This window comes from Sus scrofa, chromosome 17, assembly GCF_000003025.6.
Source record: "Sus scrofa isolate TJ Tabasco breed Duroc chromosome 17, Sscrofa11.1, whole genome shotgun sequence".
Taxonomy (NCBI): Eukaryota; Metazoa; Chordata; class Mammalia; order Artiodactyla; family Suidae; genus Sus; species Sus scrofa.
Genome location: NC_010459.5, coordinates 35,950,346 through 35,967,830, shown reverse-complemented (window position 1 = coordinate 35,967,830; position 17,485 = coordinate 35,950,346). Strand labels below are relative to the sequence as shown.

The following is a 17,485-nucleotide window of genomic DNA, read 5'->3' as shown; positions in this document are numbered from 1 at the left end:
CCCCAAGGCGCTCCCCATGTGCTCAGTTCATTATTGTGGCCTTTGTCGGGCAAGTCCCTTCCTCCTCCCAAGTGGGTGAAATTGCTCCTCCTCTGCAAAGTCCTAGGGCTCCTTCCTCTGACAGAAAACACTCTGTTCGGAGCTGCAGGTGTCAGCACTGACCCAACCATCCACCTGAGGGTCACCCTTAGAAAAAACAACAGGATGGAGTTCCCGTCGTGGCGCAGTGGTTAACGAATCCGACTAGGAACCATGAGGTTGCGGGTTCGGTCCCTGCCCTTGCTCAGTGGGTTAACGATCCGGCGTTGCCGTGAGCTGTGGTGTAGGTCGCAGACACGGCTCGGATCCCGCGTTGCTGTGGCTCTGGCATAGGCTGGCAGCTACAGCTCCGATTAGAGCCCTAGCCTGGGAACCTCCATATGCCGCGGGAGCGGCCCAAGAAATAGCAAAAAAAAAAGACAAAAAAAAAAAAAAAAAAAAAAAAGAGCAAACAACAGGACACGCTCTTGGGGAACTTACTGCCTGGTGGGAGGGAGGGGGACCAAAGAAATACATTCGCTGCACATTGGGGAAAGGGCTATGAAGGAAACACGTTTAGTGAGAGACACCGCATGGCCAGGTGGAGATGGGGGAAACCAGAATGGATGGTTGAGGAGGGCGTCTTGGAAGAGATGACATTAAACTGGTATCTGAAAGATGAATCCCATGCAAAGAAAGTTCCAAAAAGAAGACACAGCTCATGTGACAGTGTCAGGACATGAAAGCGCTTGGCGTAACTCAGAACCAAAAGGGGAGTTCTCCTTGTGGCTCCGTGGGTTACAAACCCAAGTGGTATCCATGAAGAGGATGCAGGTTCAATCCCTGGCCTCAGCCAATGGATTAAGGATCCAGTGTTGCCATGAGCTGTGGAGTAGGTCGCAGAAGTGGCTCGGACCCTGCGTTGCTGTGGCTGTGGCTTAGGCCAGTAGCCATAGCTCCTATTTGACCCCTAGCCTGGGAACTTCCATTTGCTGTCAGTGTGGCCCTAAAAACAAACAAACAAACAAAAAAACCGAAAGGAACCTGGAAGAGCGCTGTGCAGAGAGGAGGCTGGCCTCCCCAGAGGTTCCAACACTCTTGAATTACCATCCCTGGCTGTCTCTCCCCTCTGCAGAAGGGCTGGAGTACATGTCACCTCTCTGTCCCCAGTGCAGAGCAAGGCACCTGGCACACAGTAAGCGTTCGGCAAGTTTCTGTGGGCTGTGCTGTCCCCAGACAGGCGAGTGAGCCACCTCTCACTCTGCCTGTTCCCCCTCAAAGCTAGTCCCCAGTTGGCTCGCCTAACTGAAGCACCCGGGGACGGTTAACCACAGACTGGTGATAGAAGCAGAGGATGAAACAGAAGCAGCTGTGAGAGCTACAGTTACGGCCTTGATAAATGCCGCTGACAACCCAGTTGGCAGATGTGACCACCGCATGGTCCTTGGAGACCAGATTCTCAGGGTAAACTTCAATCAGATGGCAACTCTAGCACAAGAGGGCCTGCCAAAATCATGCACCCTGAGACAAACGATCAGTGTGGAGTTCAAAACAGTGTCCAAGGTCAACTGTTTCTATTCACAATACTTCTGACAATGAAACATACGTTGTTTTTTTTCCCTCCACCCCAGCAACAAATTCTCTGATTCTCCAGACACAACTGGGTGTCCTACAATTCAATTCAATACTGACATTAATTCCCAATAGTTAAGAGCCCTGTCCCGTAAGACTGCCCCTGTTTCAGATGCTGAAGTCCAAGGTCGCCACTTATACCTCTGACCAGCAGCTATAACTCTCCGCGGGTTTCCATGACCCTCTGTTCAGGGTCAATAAGTACTAGAATGAAAGGTTCACAGAACTTAGGAAAGCACTTTGGTTACAATCACTGATTTTCAACAAAGGATGGCACTCAAGAACACCCAAATGGAAGAAGGGCACCAGTGCAAGGTCAGGGGAGGAGCTCGGAGCCTCGTTGCCCTCTCTAGGCTCTCCCTGCCCACAGTGCCTCAATGTGTTCACCAGCCTGAAAGCGCTCCAAACCCTCCAAACCCTGGTCATTTAGGGGCTTTTTGGAGACTCCATTAGGCTGGCATGATTGATGGAATCATTGCCTATTGATGATTAACTCAATCTCCAGTTCCTCCCCTGCCTGGAAGTCAGGAAGGGTGCAGAGATTTCCAACACTGGAGTTCCCGTTGTGGCGCAGTGGTTAACGACTAGGAACCATGAGGTTGCAGGTTCGATCCCTGGCCTTGCTCAGTGGGTTAAGGATCCAGCATGGCCGTGAGCTGTGGTGTAGGTTTGCAGACACGGCTCAGATCCCATGTTGCTGTGGCTCTGGCATAGGCGGGCGGCTATGGCTCTGATTCGACTCCTAGCCTGGGAACATCCATATGCCACAGGAGTGGCCCAAGAAATGGCAAAAAGACAAAAAGACAAAAAAAAAAAAAAAAAAGAAAGAAAGTTCCAACACTAAACACAGGATCGGTTCCTGTGGCAGCCAGCCTCCAAACTGAAGCTGTCCATGGGTCACTTTACTAGCATAAGCTCAGGTACGGCTGAAAGGGGCTTGTTAGGAATACTAAAAGATACCCATCACTCAGGAAATTTCAAGGGTGGTAGAAGATTTGGGGGGACAAACTCTGTTTCTTACTGTATCACACAGGTTTGAGTAGTCTCTTGATTTTTTTATTTTTTTATTTTTTTGTCTTTTTGCCATTTCTTGGGCCATTCCCACGGCATATAGAGGTTCCCAGGCTAGGGATCTAATCGGAGCCGTCGCCATTGGCCTACGCCAGAGTCACAGCAATGCGGGATCCGAGCCGCATCTGCGACCTACACCACAGCTCACGGCAACGCCAGATCCTTTAACCCACTGAGCAAGGGCAGGGATCGAACCCGCAACCTCATGGTTCCTAGTCGGATTCGTTAACCACTGCGTCACGACGGGAACTCCCTTGATTTTTTTTTTTTTTTTTTTTTAACAGTTGAGAAGATGAGAAGACAACTTGGTGAGTCAGCAGGAATTTCCAAGTTGCCCGGCTGCCCTGCCCTGTACCTCCCCTGATGTTTAGCCCTGACCCACTCAGAATTCTATTACTTTCAAGAACACACTCATAATTCTTCAAATCATATTTGAACACTTGCCTTCCGGTCGATGAGTTTTGAACTATTCGAAACCAATAATTATGTTCGCTAAGCTAACTTACAGTTTTTAACTCTTTTTGGGGGGGTATAATGACATTATGCATAGCTTGAGGGCATCCTTAACCCACTGAGTAAGGCCAGGGATCAAACCTGCAACCTCATGTTGGATTCATTTCCACTGCACCACAATGGGAACTCCAGTATATATATACAGTACATGTATAGATAGTCTTTTTGTCTTTTCAGGGCCGCACCCATGGCATGTGGAAGTTCCGAGGCTAGGGATCAAATTGGAGCTACAGCTGCTGGCCTACACCACAGCCACAGCAATGCTGGATCTGAGCCACGTCTACAACCTATACCACAGCTCATGGCAATGCTGGATCCTTAACCCACTGAGAGAGGCTAGGGATCGAACCTGCAACCTCATAGTTCCTAGTCGGATTCGTTTCCAATGAGCCATGATGGGAACTCCTATATATTTTTTAAAGTCCTTCACTGTAGTCTTTTGTATAATAGTTCTCCATGCTTCCCCCTAGTGAGGGTAAAAAAGGACTGCAGATAACTTCCTGTGAAATTCTGTTAACACAAATGCTGCTCCCTCTCTCACAAATTCCCTGCCTTTCTTGCCCAGATAACTCCTTGTCCTCTAGATCTCATTGCAAATGCCATTTCTTCAGCCCTTCCCTTATTTACTTGCCCAGAACAGTGTGGCACATAGTAGGTACCCAATCTGTATTTCTTTCTTTTTTTTTTTTTTTTCTTTTTAGGGCTGCACTTGTGGCATATAGAAGTTCCCAGGCTAAGGGTCAAGTCGGAGCTACAGCTGCTGGCCTACATCACAGACCCAGCAACATGGGATCCGAGTCACGTCTGCAACCTACACCATAGCTCACGGCAACACCCACCAAGCGAGGCCAGGGATCGAGTCCCCATCCTCATGGATACTAGTCTGATTTGTTTCTGCTGCACTACAACGGGAACTCCCTGTATTTCTTTTTTTTTTTTTTTAAGGACCACACCTGCAGCATATGCAAGTTTCCAGGGTAGGGGTCAAATTGAGCAAACACCAGATCTGAGCCACACTGTCGACCTACACCGCAGCTTGTGGCAACACCGGATCCTTAACCTACTGAGCAAGGCCAGGGATTGAACCCACATCCTCACGGACACTATGTTGGGCTCTGAACCCACTGAGCCACAAGAGGAAGTCCTCAACCTATATTTCTTAAGTGATTAGCAGCTTTCCTACAGAGGCCTAGGATTTCCTAAATATAATACACATAGTACTAGCTTCTAGTTTCTTGGGATACAAATTGTTCATGGTGTCCTCTGCACACAGGGCCCTGTTACAGCAATAACTACATGTTTAAACGTCTGCTCTGGTCCACATACTCATGTGCTTGTTGCTTTAAATGCAATGCTCATCTTTCACAGTGGTCCTGCAAGGTAGGGGTTACGGCTCCATTTTTACAAACAAGGACCCCAAGGATCAGAGAAGTATACTAAATTCCTCACAGTCACACAGCTGGTAAGCAGAAGCACAACCAGAATTCAAACCCAGCTTGGAGTCCAGGGTCTGAGCTCCTTCTACTCAGTCCCTGCTTTTCCAAGAGAGTACATGACCGCCCCCAGAGATACACTCCAGTAGGCCTGAGCATACGAGAAACCACATGACCAATGAAATGAGCGGCCCATTTCTGGGTTTTTTTTTTTTTTTTTTTTGTCTTTTTAGGGCCGCACCCGTGGCATATGGAGGGTCCCAGGCTAGGGGTGGAATCGGAGGTACAGCTGCTGGCCTATGCCACACACAGCAACACCAGATTCAAGCCACACCTGCCACCTATACCACAGCTCACGGCAATGCCGGATCCTCGACCCACAGAATAAGGCCAGGGATCAAACCTGCATCCTTATGGATACAAGTCAGATTTGTTGCTGCTGTGTCACAACAGGAACCTCTCTTTTTTGTGTGTGTGTGTTGAAAAAAGATAGTTTTTTTTTTTTTTTTTTTTTTGGCCACACTTGCAGCATGTGGAAGTTCCCAAGCCAGAGATCAAACAGCTGCGACCTGCGCCACAGCTACAGAGCAACACTAGATCCTGAACCAGCTGCACCACAAGGGAACTTCCAAAAAGATACATATCTTAAAGTATTATATGTAATAAACTTAAAGAAACTTAAACAAAACCCAGAAATTAAACAAAATGTCATGCCTATTGCCCACACCTCTCAGGAACCTCCATGGAAAAACATGAGAAGCACTCTTTTGTTACCCTTTCATTTCATGTCCCTTGACTTTGTTGCTATATTTTTTATTTTTATTTCTTTTTTCTTTTTGTTTTTTAGGGCTGCACCTGCAGCATATGGAGGTTCCCACTGATTCTTTGAGAGTTCAGATCATCTCTCTTTCATCTCCATACACCTAGCATCTAGAAAAGGACTTTCAACTTTTTTTTTCTTTTTTTTTTTTTTTTTTTCTTTTTTTGTCTTTTTGCCTTTTCCAGGGCCGCTGCCACAGCATATGGAGGTTCCCAGGCTAGGGGTCCAATCGGAGCTGTAGCCACCAGCCTACGCCAGAGCCACAGCAACTCGGGATCTGAGCCGCGTCTGCAACCTACACCACAGCTCACGGCAACGCTGGATTCTTAACCCACTGAGCAAGGCTAGGGATCCAACCTGCAACCTCATGGTTCCCAGTCAGATTCGTTAACCACTGAGCCAAGACGGGAACTCATTTCTTTTCATTTTTAGGGCTGCACTTGGGGCATATGGAGGTTTCCAGGCTAGGGGTCTAATTGGAGCCGCAGCCACTGGCCTACACCACAGCCACAGCAATGCGGGATCCAAGCCGCGTCTGCAACCTACACCACAGTTCATGGCAACACCAGATCCTTAACCCACTGAGCGAGGCCAGGATTGAACCCGCAAACCTCCGGTTCCTAGTCGGATTCATTTCCGCTGCGCCACGACAGGAACTCCTGCTATATTTTTTAAATGCCAACTTTCCAACTCAATCTTGATTTCCCACTGTCACCTCCCTTCACTTGAAAAACTCAAATGTTTGAAGAAATTGGCAGCACGTCAGCCATGGGCATGTCATTTTTAAAAGCGTTAGTCATTTATGAGGACAGCTTTTTGTAGGTACAATAAATCTGATTGATTTTTATTACACATCTTAGCTTAGAATCACTTTTACATTCCTAGACAAAGAGATGATACAAATAAATATCAATTGTAAAACTTAGAGCCCCAAGTATTGGCATATTCTTTGTCTAAAGGTAGCCAAAGAGAAGGTCAAGATCGATTATAACTCCAAGGAGCCATAAAGCCCACAGCCTCCGAGCTGCCCCAGGATCACTCCTTTCATAAATAACCTCAAAAAGCATTTCATTCAAGAAACAAGGGCGGGGAGGAGGGTGGCAGATTTCCGAACAGTACAAGACAAAACCTTGCGTGACAGACAATAGCCAGGCCCACTATTCTTATCCAGTTCCCTCTGAGCTTTCTGATTATGGCTTTGTGAGAGTATATTAATAGCCCCATTTTTGTCCACTGATGGTGTTGAGATGGCCCCAGGTGTTGTTCGCAGTGAGCCTCGACCTCAAGTGGGAAATGTGAGGCAGAACTGATATCCCAGGTTAACAGGGAATCGACACTTCTCAGAAACTTGGCAACGCTTCTACATTCAGTGACGGAGGACTTACAAGAGTCAGACAGGAGAAGCAGAGCGTGGCCCACGCCTGAGCTGCAGAACTCTCTGACGCCCTTGGTCACGGAGGTGTGGGTGGTGCAATTCAAGCAGCATGCAGGCATTTGACGGGAACAATCCAACGACGATGGGTCACTGTCTTAACAAAGTGCTTCATGCCTATGGTTTGTGGCCTTGGGTTCTGAATCCAGGGGTCTGGGAGACATGTGACTTTAAGATTTGAAGCCAGATACATTCCTGCCAATCAGAGCAAAAAAGGGGGCCTGAAGAGGGTTACATGCACGCACCGTCTTAAACTCCTTCTCCCCGATGAGTTTCTTAGATCCTGGCAGACTTGCTTCCAGCCTTCATTAGCTGCTGCACCCACGAAGGCTTTCAGATGGCTGGGAGCACTCTAGCATGACTACAGACGTGAAGACCTGGTCCTTCAGTCGACTGGGTAGGTCTACACCTTTGGCTCAATTCAGAGCCCAAGGTAGCAGCTTTCTGGTGGCAGCAAGACATTTTACTCTCTATCCAAGTATCATCGGATCCATTTGGAGAGAAGAAAAGCACCAGAGACTGCTTGGGGCAAGGGACAGTTTCATTTCTACCCAGGAGTTCGTCTTCATTTCACAGATCAGCAGATGAACACGGCCACGGATGAGGCAAGCCTGTTTTCATAACCCTGCCTGTCCACCTGGCTTTCTTTGTTTGCCTTTGTAGAAAAGTTCTATGGTCACTCAACCACCCGTGGTCTGAACAGTCACCTGGAGACATCAGCATTCATCTAGAGTGCTACCTGGAGCTTTCAACTCTCAGATTTGCAAGATGGGTATGTTCAGTCTACCAAATTTGGACTAGCTTCGAGGAAATGTGGTGCAAGAGAAAGGTGTAACTGGCAGGTGACCTCCTAGGCTTCCCACCTCATCAGTGGGCTCCTATTCAAACAGTTAAGTTCTTAGGAAGTAATAAAGAAGCAGGGTTTGATCCCGAGAAAGATGAGGGAGGCCTCCGTTATGCTCTGGGAACTGCTGCAAAGGGCTCTGGGTTCAGAAAGAACGGTTACTACAAAGGAGATGGGCTGCCAGACGACAGATCTCCAGCCGTAGAACACTAAGACATTGCACTTGGTACCGCCTCTTTCCCATGGGTTCCGATCCAGAAATGTGCCCTGGGAACTGAGCAGCTGAGTTAAAGTGTAACTCAAGGCCCACCTGAGTCGCCACTTTCCCGAGGCACCGTGCCAGCAAGGTGCGCTGGTGTGGCCGACTGGGGACTCATACTGTCCCCTCAGGCTTGGCTCGTGGACTCAGACACCCACATGGGAGCTTCCAGCCTGGTTATTAATCATTCAATGGGCCTTTAATACAGACAAAGGCAACACCTGCACATTAGTGTATTTCTAAAGTCAGGCAAGTTCTTGGTCTCTCTCTCTCTTTCAGACACACATGAACACATTCAAAGATCTCAGGCTTGCACACCGACACACACTGATGAGCTTCTCTTGGGGGAAAAAAAAACGAGTAACGTTAACCTAATGACCAACATAAAACAAAGCTCTGAATTTCAATGATACAGAGAACTAAAACTTACAAACCAAACTAGTATATGTAAACGGGAATTCCTAACTCACTCCTCTAAGCCTGTTTGGCTGCACAGCCACGCCTCGCCACCACCTTGGGCTCTGCCTGTGGGGAGCCACAGGCCTAAGATTGGGTGGGTTTTCTGCTGAAGGCAGGCAGGACCCCTCTGTCTTCCCCTGCCACCGCACTGAGCCTCATGACTCCATCTCTGCACCTGCCTAGTCACCCCATGGTCTCTCTGCAAATACGGAGCAGGGGGGTTAAAAGTGCCACTGTATGTCTCACTCCCCCAGCTCTGGTTCTATCAGAGAAGGCAGAGCCAGCCTCCCTTCTCCCACAGAACTGGCCCACTGCAGAGCATGCTCTGGAGGCAGAAGATGGGCCCAGGCGGGGATGCTCACAGCATGCCTGCGTGGGAAAAGACGGTGACAAATGAAGAGTAAAGTGACACCGTATATGGACATGGCATCAGCTTACAGATTTAAGTCTTTGACAAGATGGTCATGGTTTTGAGGTTTTAAAGAAGCTGTTTCCCTAAACTCTCCACGGAGGCAAAGGGAATGGCATTTCTATTGCTGCTGACATTAAATCCTTCTGGAGCAGAAACTGGTAGCTTCCTTGGAAAACATTTGCTCCTTTGGCAGATCCCAAAGGCAGATCCACTTCTTACTGAGGTGCATGGACCGTGCCCTCGGAGGCTCGGATCCACATGAGATTTCTCCTTTCTAGCTATGAGAACAAGCACCTGTTCAACTTCTCGGGCTTTTCAACCTCACTGTCATTTTATCTGAGGCTCCAAAGACTTGGTCCTGCTAAGGTGACTCCTGATCTGCCCCACTGTTCAACAAGAAGGGAGCCCAGTGTAGAGAACAGGCTGGAAGAGGAGAGGGGAGAGGATGGGAGGGCAAAGAAAGGGACGGGAGGAGCAGGCGAAAGGGAGAAGGGAAGCAAGGTTGCTGGTCGTTCTCTTGCTTTCCACTTCAACTATCGCGCTTCACCTTACCCATGCATTTCTGAGATGCTAATTAAGAGATGCTTCCCAGAGGAGCTGAGTGCCAGATTAGGACTGGCACGTTTCAGCCAGATTAAGTTGGTTAATCTGCAAAGAGGCCATCGCTTCTCCCCAGGGGAATGGTTCTGAGTTTGGGCTCAAGTCCTCTCTGCGGGTTTTGTTTGTCTCTTCTCTCAGAAGGCAAAGGCTGTTTACACCCTGGGAGAGGAGGAAGTGGCTTTACTTTGGAACCAGCCCCCGAGACTGTGGATAAAGCTGAGATGCAGTGGTTCCTGAGGAAGAGGAGGAGGATCCCGACTTCCTTCCACTTTTAGGCCTGCAAAAGTCAAGCACAAGTTTACATCGCACGTCCCATCTCGGTCTCTAACACAGATCAGACTCCCTCCCCGCCAAATGCCATTAGCATCTCAGCCTTGGAGTTCTCTTCGTGGTGCAGCGGAAACAAATCCGACTAGTATCCATGAGGATGCAGGTTCGATCCCTGGCCTTGCTCAGTGGGTTAAGGATCTGGCATTGCCATGAGCTGTGGTGTAGGTGGCAGATGTGGCTCAGATCTGGCGTTGCTGTGGCTGTGACACAGGCCTGCAGCTGCAGCTCTGACTGGGCCCCCTAGCCTGGGAATTTCCATATGCTGCAGGTGACCCTAAAAAGCAAAAAAAAAAAAAAATCTCAGCCTAGCCTCAGTGGACTTTCACTTGTAAAACCACCAGGCTGGCACAGCCTAACCCTCTGCATGTGGCTGATACGACCTGCCAATGGAGGGGTGAGACCTCAGGAAAAGGACTTGGATTCTCAGCAATTGTTCTTTCATTAAAATCGAATCTTGACTACCTTCTCTAAACTGGTAAAAAATACAAGTTTGCAGGTAGAACTTCTTTCATTTTTTATTTTTCGCTTCTGATTCAGAATTTAATAAGGTAGGATTTCTTTCTCTTTTTTTTGTCTTTTTGCCTTTTCTAGGGCCACTTCTGCGGCATATGGAGGTTCCCAGGCTAGGGGTCGAATCAGAGCTGTAGCCGCAGGCCTACACCACAGACACAGCAATGTGGGATCCAAGCCATATCTGCGACCTACACCACAGCTCAGGGCAATGCCGGATCCTTAACCAACTGAGTGAGGCCAGGGATTGAACCCGCAACCTCATGGTTCCTAGTTGGATTCGTTAACCACTGCGCCACGACGGGAACTCCTAGGATTTCTAATTTAGCACCAAATTAAGTACTTGGTTACTTAAACTGAGGCCTCAGAGCCTGGGTTGCGGATTCAGACAGACCTAGTGGCTCTGCCACCTAATGGCTGGGTTTCCTTGAACCTGGCTATGTTCTCAAATTCTCTAAGTCTCAGTTTTCTTATCTATAAAATGGGGATGATGATATTATTTACATTTCTTTATCTATATATTTTTACAGGAAATTATTAAGAAGTTTTTTTTTTTTCAGGGCTGCACCTGCTACATAAAGAAGTTCCCAGGCTAGGGGTCAAATCGGAGCTTCAGCTGCTGGCCTAAGCCACAGCCACAGCAATCCCAGATCTGAGCTGTGTCTGTGACCTACACCATGGCTCACGGTAACACAGGATCCTTAACCCACTGACCAAGGGCAGGGATCAAACCTGCGTCCTTATGGATACTTGTTGGCTTTGCTACCACTGAGCTACCACGGGAACGCCTGCATTTTGTTTTGTTTGGCCATACCTGTAGCACGCCAAAGATTCCAGGCCAGGGATGGGACCTATGCCACAGCAGTGACAACGTCAGATGCTTAACCTGCTGAGCCACCAGGGAACTCCTCTGGTGCATTCTGTAAAGTGTTCCATGATAAAAAAGCACTTTTGCCACCCCCTGTCCTCATCTGTCTTTGTTCAAACATGTTCTGTCCAAATAAAGGTCACCAAAGCCACTCACCTGGCCTTGGATTTCTTATTTGCAGTGCTTTCAAAGGATGACGCATCCACTTGGATCTCATCTTCGTCCTGCAGAGCCGCATCCAAGGCGGCCTGGACTTTGGGGGCAATGGCAGGGCCCTCGTAGTCTCTGGTGGTCCGGCTGGGCATGTCCAGCTCTAACAGCATGATGTTTTCTGCCTGCAGAAGCAGAGCCAAGATTAGCTAGGACAGCCTCCAATCAGACAAAGAGCCCATGCAATCTAAACCCAAGAACAGAACTGCAAGCTGCTTGCTCCTCAGAGGCTACAAAAGGGCCTGCCTAGAAGAAGGGATGTAGTTTTATCACATTTTCCCTGGTGCACTTACAGATTATTTTCATTTTCTCCTCTATTTTCCCTTTAAAAACAAAACAAAAAACAAAATAATGGGAGTTCCCGTCATGGCTCAGCAGTAACGAACCCAACTAGTATCCATGAGGACGCAGGTTCGATCCCTGGCCTTGCTCAGTGGGTTAAGGATCCAGCGTTGCTGTGGCTGTGGCGTAGACAGGCAGCTACAGCTCTGATTCAACCCCTAGCCTGCGAACTTCCATATACCGCTGGTGTGTCCCTAAAGAGACAACAACAAAAAAACCTTAAAAAAACCAACAATGGAGTTCCCGTCGTGGCGCAGTGGTTAACGAATCCGACTAGGAACCATGAGGTTGCGGGTTCGGTCCCTGCCCTTGCTCAGTGGGTTAATGATCCGGTGTTGCCGTGAGCTGTGGTGTAGGTTGCAGACGCGACTCGGATCCCGCGTTGCTGTGGCTCTGGCGTAGGCCGGTGGCTACAGCTCCGATTCAACCCCTAGCCTGGGAACCTCCATATGCCGCGGGAGCGGCCCAAGAAATAGCAACAACAACAACAACAAAAGACAAAAAGACAAAAACAAACAAACAAACAAACAAAAAAACCAACAATGAATATATATTCTACCCTAAGGAGAATAATGAGGGGAAAATAAATAATAAATTAAGGAAAACCGATTTATTGCAGATAATGTGAAAATATTAAAAAAAATACACAGAAGAAAATAGTAGTCACTAATAATTCTTACCACCTACAGCAGCTTTGATGAATATTGTGGTTGCAGAGGGAAAAACACAGGTGTGTGTGTGTGTGTGTGTGTGTGAAGGGGGGTGTGTGGCAGCATATGTGCTTATTACCACATTAACTCAGGGAGTTTCTGGTATGGTTCAGTGAGTTAAGGACCCAATGTTGTCCCTATGAGAATGTGGCCTTGATGCCTTGCCTGGCTCAGTGGGTTAAGTATCCGGCATTGCTGCAAGCTGTGGCGGAGGGTCCAGATGCAACTCAGGTCCGGTGCTGCTGTGGCTGTGGCATTGGCTTTAGCTGCAGCTCCAATTCAACCCCTGGCCCAGGAACTTCCACATGCCTCAGGAGCAACCATAAAAGGAAAAAAAAAAAAAAAAAAAAAGACAGAGAGAGACTGGGCTCTGCCTCACAACTGGCCTTGTGGATCGATTCCTCCCCTGGTGAGCCTCTTCCTGGCTCCTAAACCCCAAACTGAGAGTGAGGAGGGAAGAACACCCATGGTTCCACGTCTTCCCTTCTAGCTCCTGCCATTCAGTGGACTTCAAGTCCTTGGACCCCACAGAGGGCACAAGGTGCTCCAGGTGGGAGAAGGTGCGGGGAGAGAACAGTGCCTCCATTTGCCAGGGTTATAAATTGAGACACTACGTAACATTTCTCTTAATGGATCGGGTCCACTGCTGAAAATCATCTGAGAGCCACTGCTTTAAATTCTACCTTTGAATTGGGTTAGCCCCCTGGAAACCCACATATTTGATTTGCAGGCTTTAAAATCATGTTTTTTGGCTTAAGACATGAAATAACCAGCAAGACATGCACCCTCTGAAACTGCTAGAAGAATGCCTCTGAGGATCCTGGCTGACATATCACCCGTCTTGCACTATAGAAACCACACCTCATACATCTTCTGCTTTTGTTTTCTTTATTTAAAATAACTCAATGCCAGGAAGAACAGTGCCTGAGGAGCTAATGAATCCTAATCTGTTTTGCTCTGGTTGCTAAGGGAGACTCAAAAACATTTAAAATTTTTAAATGAAAATCTTTCATTATAACAATAATATGGGTTCCCCATTGATAGCTACGAAATATGGATAAGCAAAAAGAAGAAAATTTAAATTGAGTGCATTTGCATTAACCAGAGATAACCAGTTTACAGACTGCACCAGACTTTTTTTACCCATATAATAGACTTTTAGAACCAATTGTTCTACAACTTAACAATACATGTGTCTCCTGGTTCATCCACTTACCAGCTACCTGACCTTTAAACCACAGGACTGCATAGAGTGGGTGGGAGGGTCAATCAGAGAAAGCAGAAAGCACTGAGTTGAGTGCTTAGAACATGGCAGGTGCTTAGAAACAGAAGCCTGTATGGTATTTTTATTGTAAAATATGATTAGGTCATTAAATAGCCATCAATTATGTCACTTCAAATAACTACATGACTCACACACATCATGTTAAATGGAAGTACTGTAAGTTCTTTGACACGTCTCCAATTACAACCTATCTATGTTCTCTCTCTTTTTTAAGGCTGAACCCCCAGCATATGGAGGTTCTCAAGCTAGGGATCTAATCGGAGCTACAGCTGCCGGCCTATGCCATAGCCACAGCAATGCCAGATCTGAGCCCGCATAGGCGACCTACACCACAGCTCATGGCAACGCTGGATCCCCGACCCACTAAGCAAGGTCAGGGACCAAACTTGCATCCTCATGGATACTAGCTGGATTCATTTCCACTGAGCCACAATGGGAACTCCCTACATTCTTTCCTATCTCCCCACAAAGCCCTTCTGAAGCTCATTTTTAATATTTACTGGCCCCTTGGACAGCATGTGTGTACTCTCCTCCTTAAGCTAGTCCTGACTTTCTTCTTCTTTTTTTTTTTTTTTGTCTTTTTGCTATTTCTTGGGCCGCACCCGTGGCATATGGAGGTTCCCAGGCTAGGGGTTGAATCAGAGCTGTAGCCACCAGCCTACACCACAGCCACAGCAACGTGGAGATCTGAGCCACATCTGCGACCTACACCACAGCTCACGGCAATGCTGGATCCTTAACCCACTGAGCAAGGCCAGGGATCGAACCCGCAACCTCATGGCTCCTAGTTGGATTCGCTAACCACTGAGCCACAATGGGAACTCCGGTCCTGACTTTCCATATCTCATTCTCTTTTACCACTTGCCTTATTATTTGTTCTTGTTCTTTGTTATTTACTAATTATATTTATTATTTGTTTAATCGTTATTCATATAAATGTCCTCAGGTACCTCTGGAAAGAGGATATAAACTGCAACTTTGCAGATCTGTACCTAAGGGTTTACAAAAACCCCAACTCCTTTCAAAGAGAGAGGAGAGAAACACAAGCACAATCTTCTCACCCTGTACCGTGCCTCTGGACGAATCATCATGGACATTCTTGCATGCTGGCTCAGTGGTCTCTTGTATCCCACAGCTGAGACTGGCCGCTTCATCATCTGCTGATTCCTGGAAATGGACTGCAGTGGTCAAAGCCCTGGCTAGCGTGTTTCCCACAGTCTCCAGACCGGTACTGCGGAACCAGCACTCAGAAACCCCTGAGCCTGCTTCACCTACAACCTGAAGCTAGTGACTCCCTGGACTGAGGGCTGACATGTAAATGGGGCGGGAGCTGCTTATATTTTCTGCTTGAGTTGCTTTCTGATTCAAATGTGAGCATCACACAGCTTTTAAGTGGGAAAGGCTCTGAGTTATCACCCAGTCCTTAGATAGCAGGCACGAAGCCTTGCTGTCGACACTCCCCACCCAGGCATTCTTGGCGTCTCCCATCTTTCGAGCAGGACCCAGACATAGACTGAGAATCCTTCTCCACGCTGTGTCAGACGGACACATAAGAAAACATCTAGGTACTGCCCCTAGCATGTCTCACTTGACAGCTAGGGAAGCTGAAAAGCAAGCACTTGGGAAAGTTCACTGGGATAAAGTCTCCCAATTCCTAATACCATGTACCTCATCACCAAACTTTCACCTCACGAATTTATGGCAGCCACAAAGTCAGAGCTGCAAGTGGTCCCAATTTTCAATGAATCAAACCCGTGGTCTTTCCATACCCCCCTGGCCAAGTCTAGCTTATCAATATTCTTTTCCTCTTCCCCACCTTAAAGTCCAGAGTGACTTACTCCAGTCTGGTTATAGGATGTAATTTCCAATGATCTTCCTCTTCATCAAAGAAGGATCTATTCATAATTTTACTTTTCTCTTCCAGAGGGATGAAGTTTTCTATGATAAGATGCCTGTAAGAGCACACATACGTGGGTGAATAGATAGAGAAAGAATATGAATGGAGTGTTGGCTCTCTGGTCCCACGTGTAGTTAAGTAACAGGTAAGAGTTGTCACTCAGTAGACATTTACTGAGCAGGTACTACGGGCCTACTATCCTACAAAGAGCTGGGAGACAGACACAAACGGCACTTGGTCCCTCCGCGAGACAGAGACACTCTTGGGTAAGCTGACAGTGGTGTGTCCTAGGAATATGGAAAGGTCACTTGGGCCCAAGGAGAAGCAACCTGAGGCGATGAAAGGACTGTAGAGGGAGGCAATGCCTGGGCCGTGATGGAGAGTACATGTGCTAATTGAAGTGTCTTCTGGAGGCCGCTGCTGCCGCTAACCCAGCTCATTAACTTCCAGAATGTTGCAAACAGATCAGAAATTAAACTGCCTTCCTCCAATCCTATGTATTGTTGCCCAAGGTAGAAAACGTCACATTCTAATCATCAGAATAAAGAGCAGTACAAGAGAGATTTCAGGCCCTTAGACCACTGAGATTGCAAACCACTCCTGAGAAGAGAATCAGCCTGGGCAGTGCCCAGGGAACACGGCAGACAATGAAATTGGAACACACGGGGTTGTGTCTCTCCATGGTGATGACTAGCTCCTGCCACCCCTCTATGTTCGCTCTTTCAAAACCTCCGGACAGAACAATGCCAAAGGGGTGCTAATGTGGGAGAGACACAAAACAAACATCATAGAGGCGTAGGGCACTCTTTGAAACAGGCTGACTCACTGTTTATTCAAAAGATATAAGTAAGAGGCATACAATGAAAATGGCTTCCTTAAAGAAAAAATATTTTGGAGAGATGAAACTGCCTCTTTGACTTTTTTCTTTTCTTTCTTCCTCTTCCTTCCTTTTTTCTTTTTTTCTTTTTTTTGCTTTTTAGAGCTGCAAGTGAGGTACATGGAAATTCCTGGGCTAGGGATCAAATTGGAGCTGTAGCTGCAGGCCTACGCCACAGCCACAGCAACGCCAGGTTAGAGCCACATCTGCAACCCACGCCACAGCCTGAGGCAATGCTGGATCCTTAACCCGCTGAGTGAGGCCAGGGATCAACCTGCATCCTCATGGATCTTATGTTGGGTTCTTAACCTGCTGAGCCACAACGGGACCTTCACATGGGATATTTCTATAGGCTATCTTCCCTACCTTTTCAACAAGTCAACTATAAAAAAAAGTTTTTAAAAGGAAAAGGGATTGCTCCAGATTAAAATAAGCTTAAGAAGGGATTGAGGTAGGGAAGGATTGGGAGTTTGGGGTTAGCAAAGGTAAATTATTATCTATAGGATGGATAAACAAGGTCTTACCATAGAGCTCAGGGAACTATATTCAATATCCTGTGATACACCATAATGGAAAAGAATGTAAAAAAGAACATATAGGAGTTTCCATCATGGTGCAGCGGAAACGAATCTGACTAGCAACCATGAAGTTGTGAGTTCAATCCCGGGCCTCGCTCAGTGGGTTAAGGATCCAGTGTTGCCGTGAGCTGTGGTGTAGTTCGGAGACGTGGCTCGGATCCTGTGTCGCTGTGGCTGTAGTGTAGGCTGGCAGTTGTAGCTCTGATTTGACCCCTAGCCTGGGAACTTCCATATGCCATGGGTTTGGCCCTAAAAAAAAAAGAAGAAAGAAAAAGAATATATATATGTACATCAAAAATTAATACAACATTGTAAATCGACTATCCTTCAATAACTTTTTGTTAAAAAGAAAAGAAAAATAAAATAACCTTAAGAGACATAATAA

The 17,485-nt window shown here is 47.2% G+C and overlaps 1 protein-coding gene across 3 annotated transcripts in view; it reads right to left on the bottom strand.

Annotated features, from left to right (window-relative positions):
- KIF3B (kinesin family member 3B) overlaps positions 5,499-17,485 on the bottom strand; it is a 48,119-nt gene continuing 36,132 nt past the window's right edge. For all 3 annotated transcript variants that reach the window (XM_021077424.1, XM_021077423.1, XM_021077425.1), the window contains 4 exons: positions 15,587-15,700; positions 14,810-14,915; positions 11,358-11,536; positions 5,499-9,770 (listed from right to left, as the gene is read on the bottom strand). In XM_021077424.1, the coding sequence (XP_020933083.1) occupies positions 9,674-9,770; positions 11,358-11,536; positions 14,810-14,915; positions 15,587-15,700 (496 nt within the window). In that variant the 3' untranslated portion in view covers positions 5,499-9,673. The remainder of the gene's footprint in view (positions 9,771-11,357; positions 11,537-14,809; positions 14,916-15,586; positions 15,701-17,485) is intronic.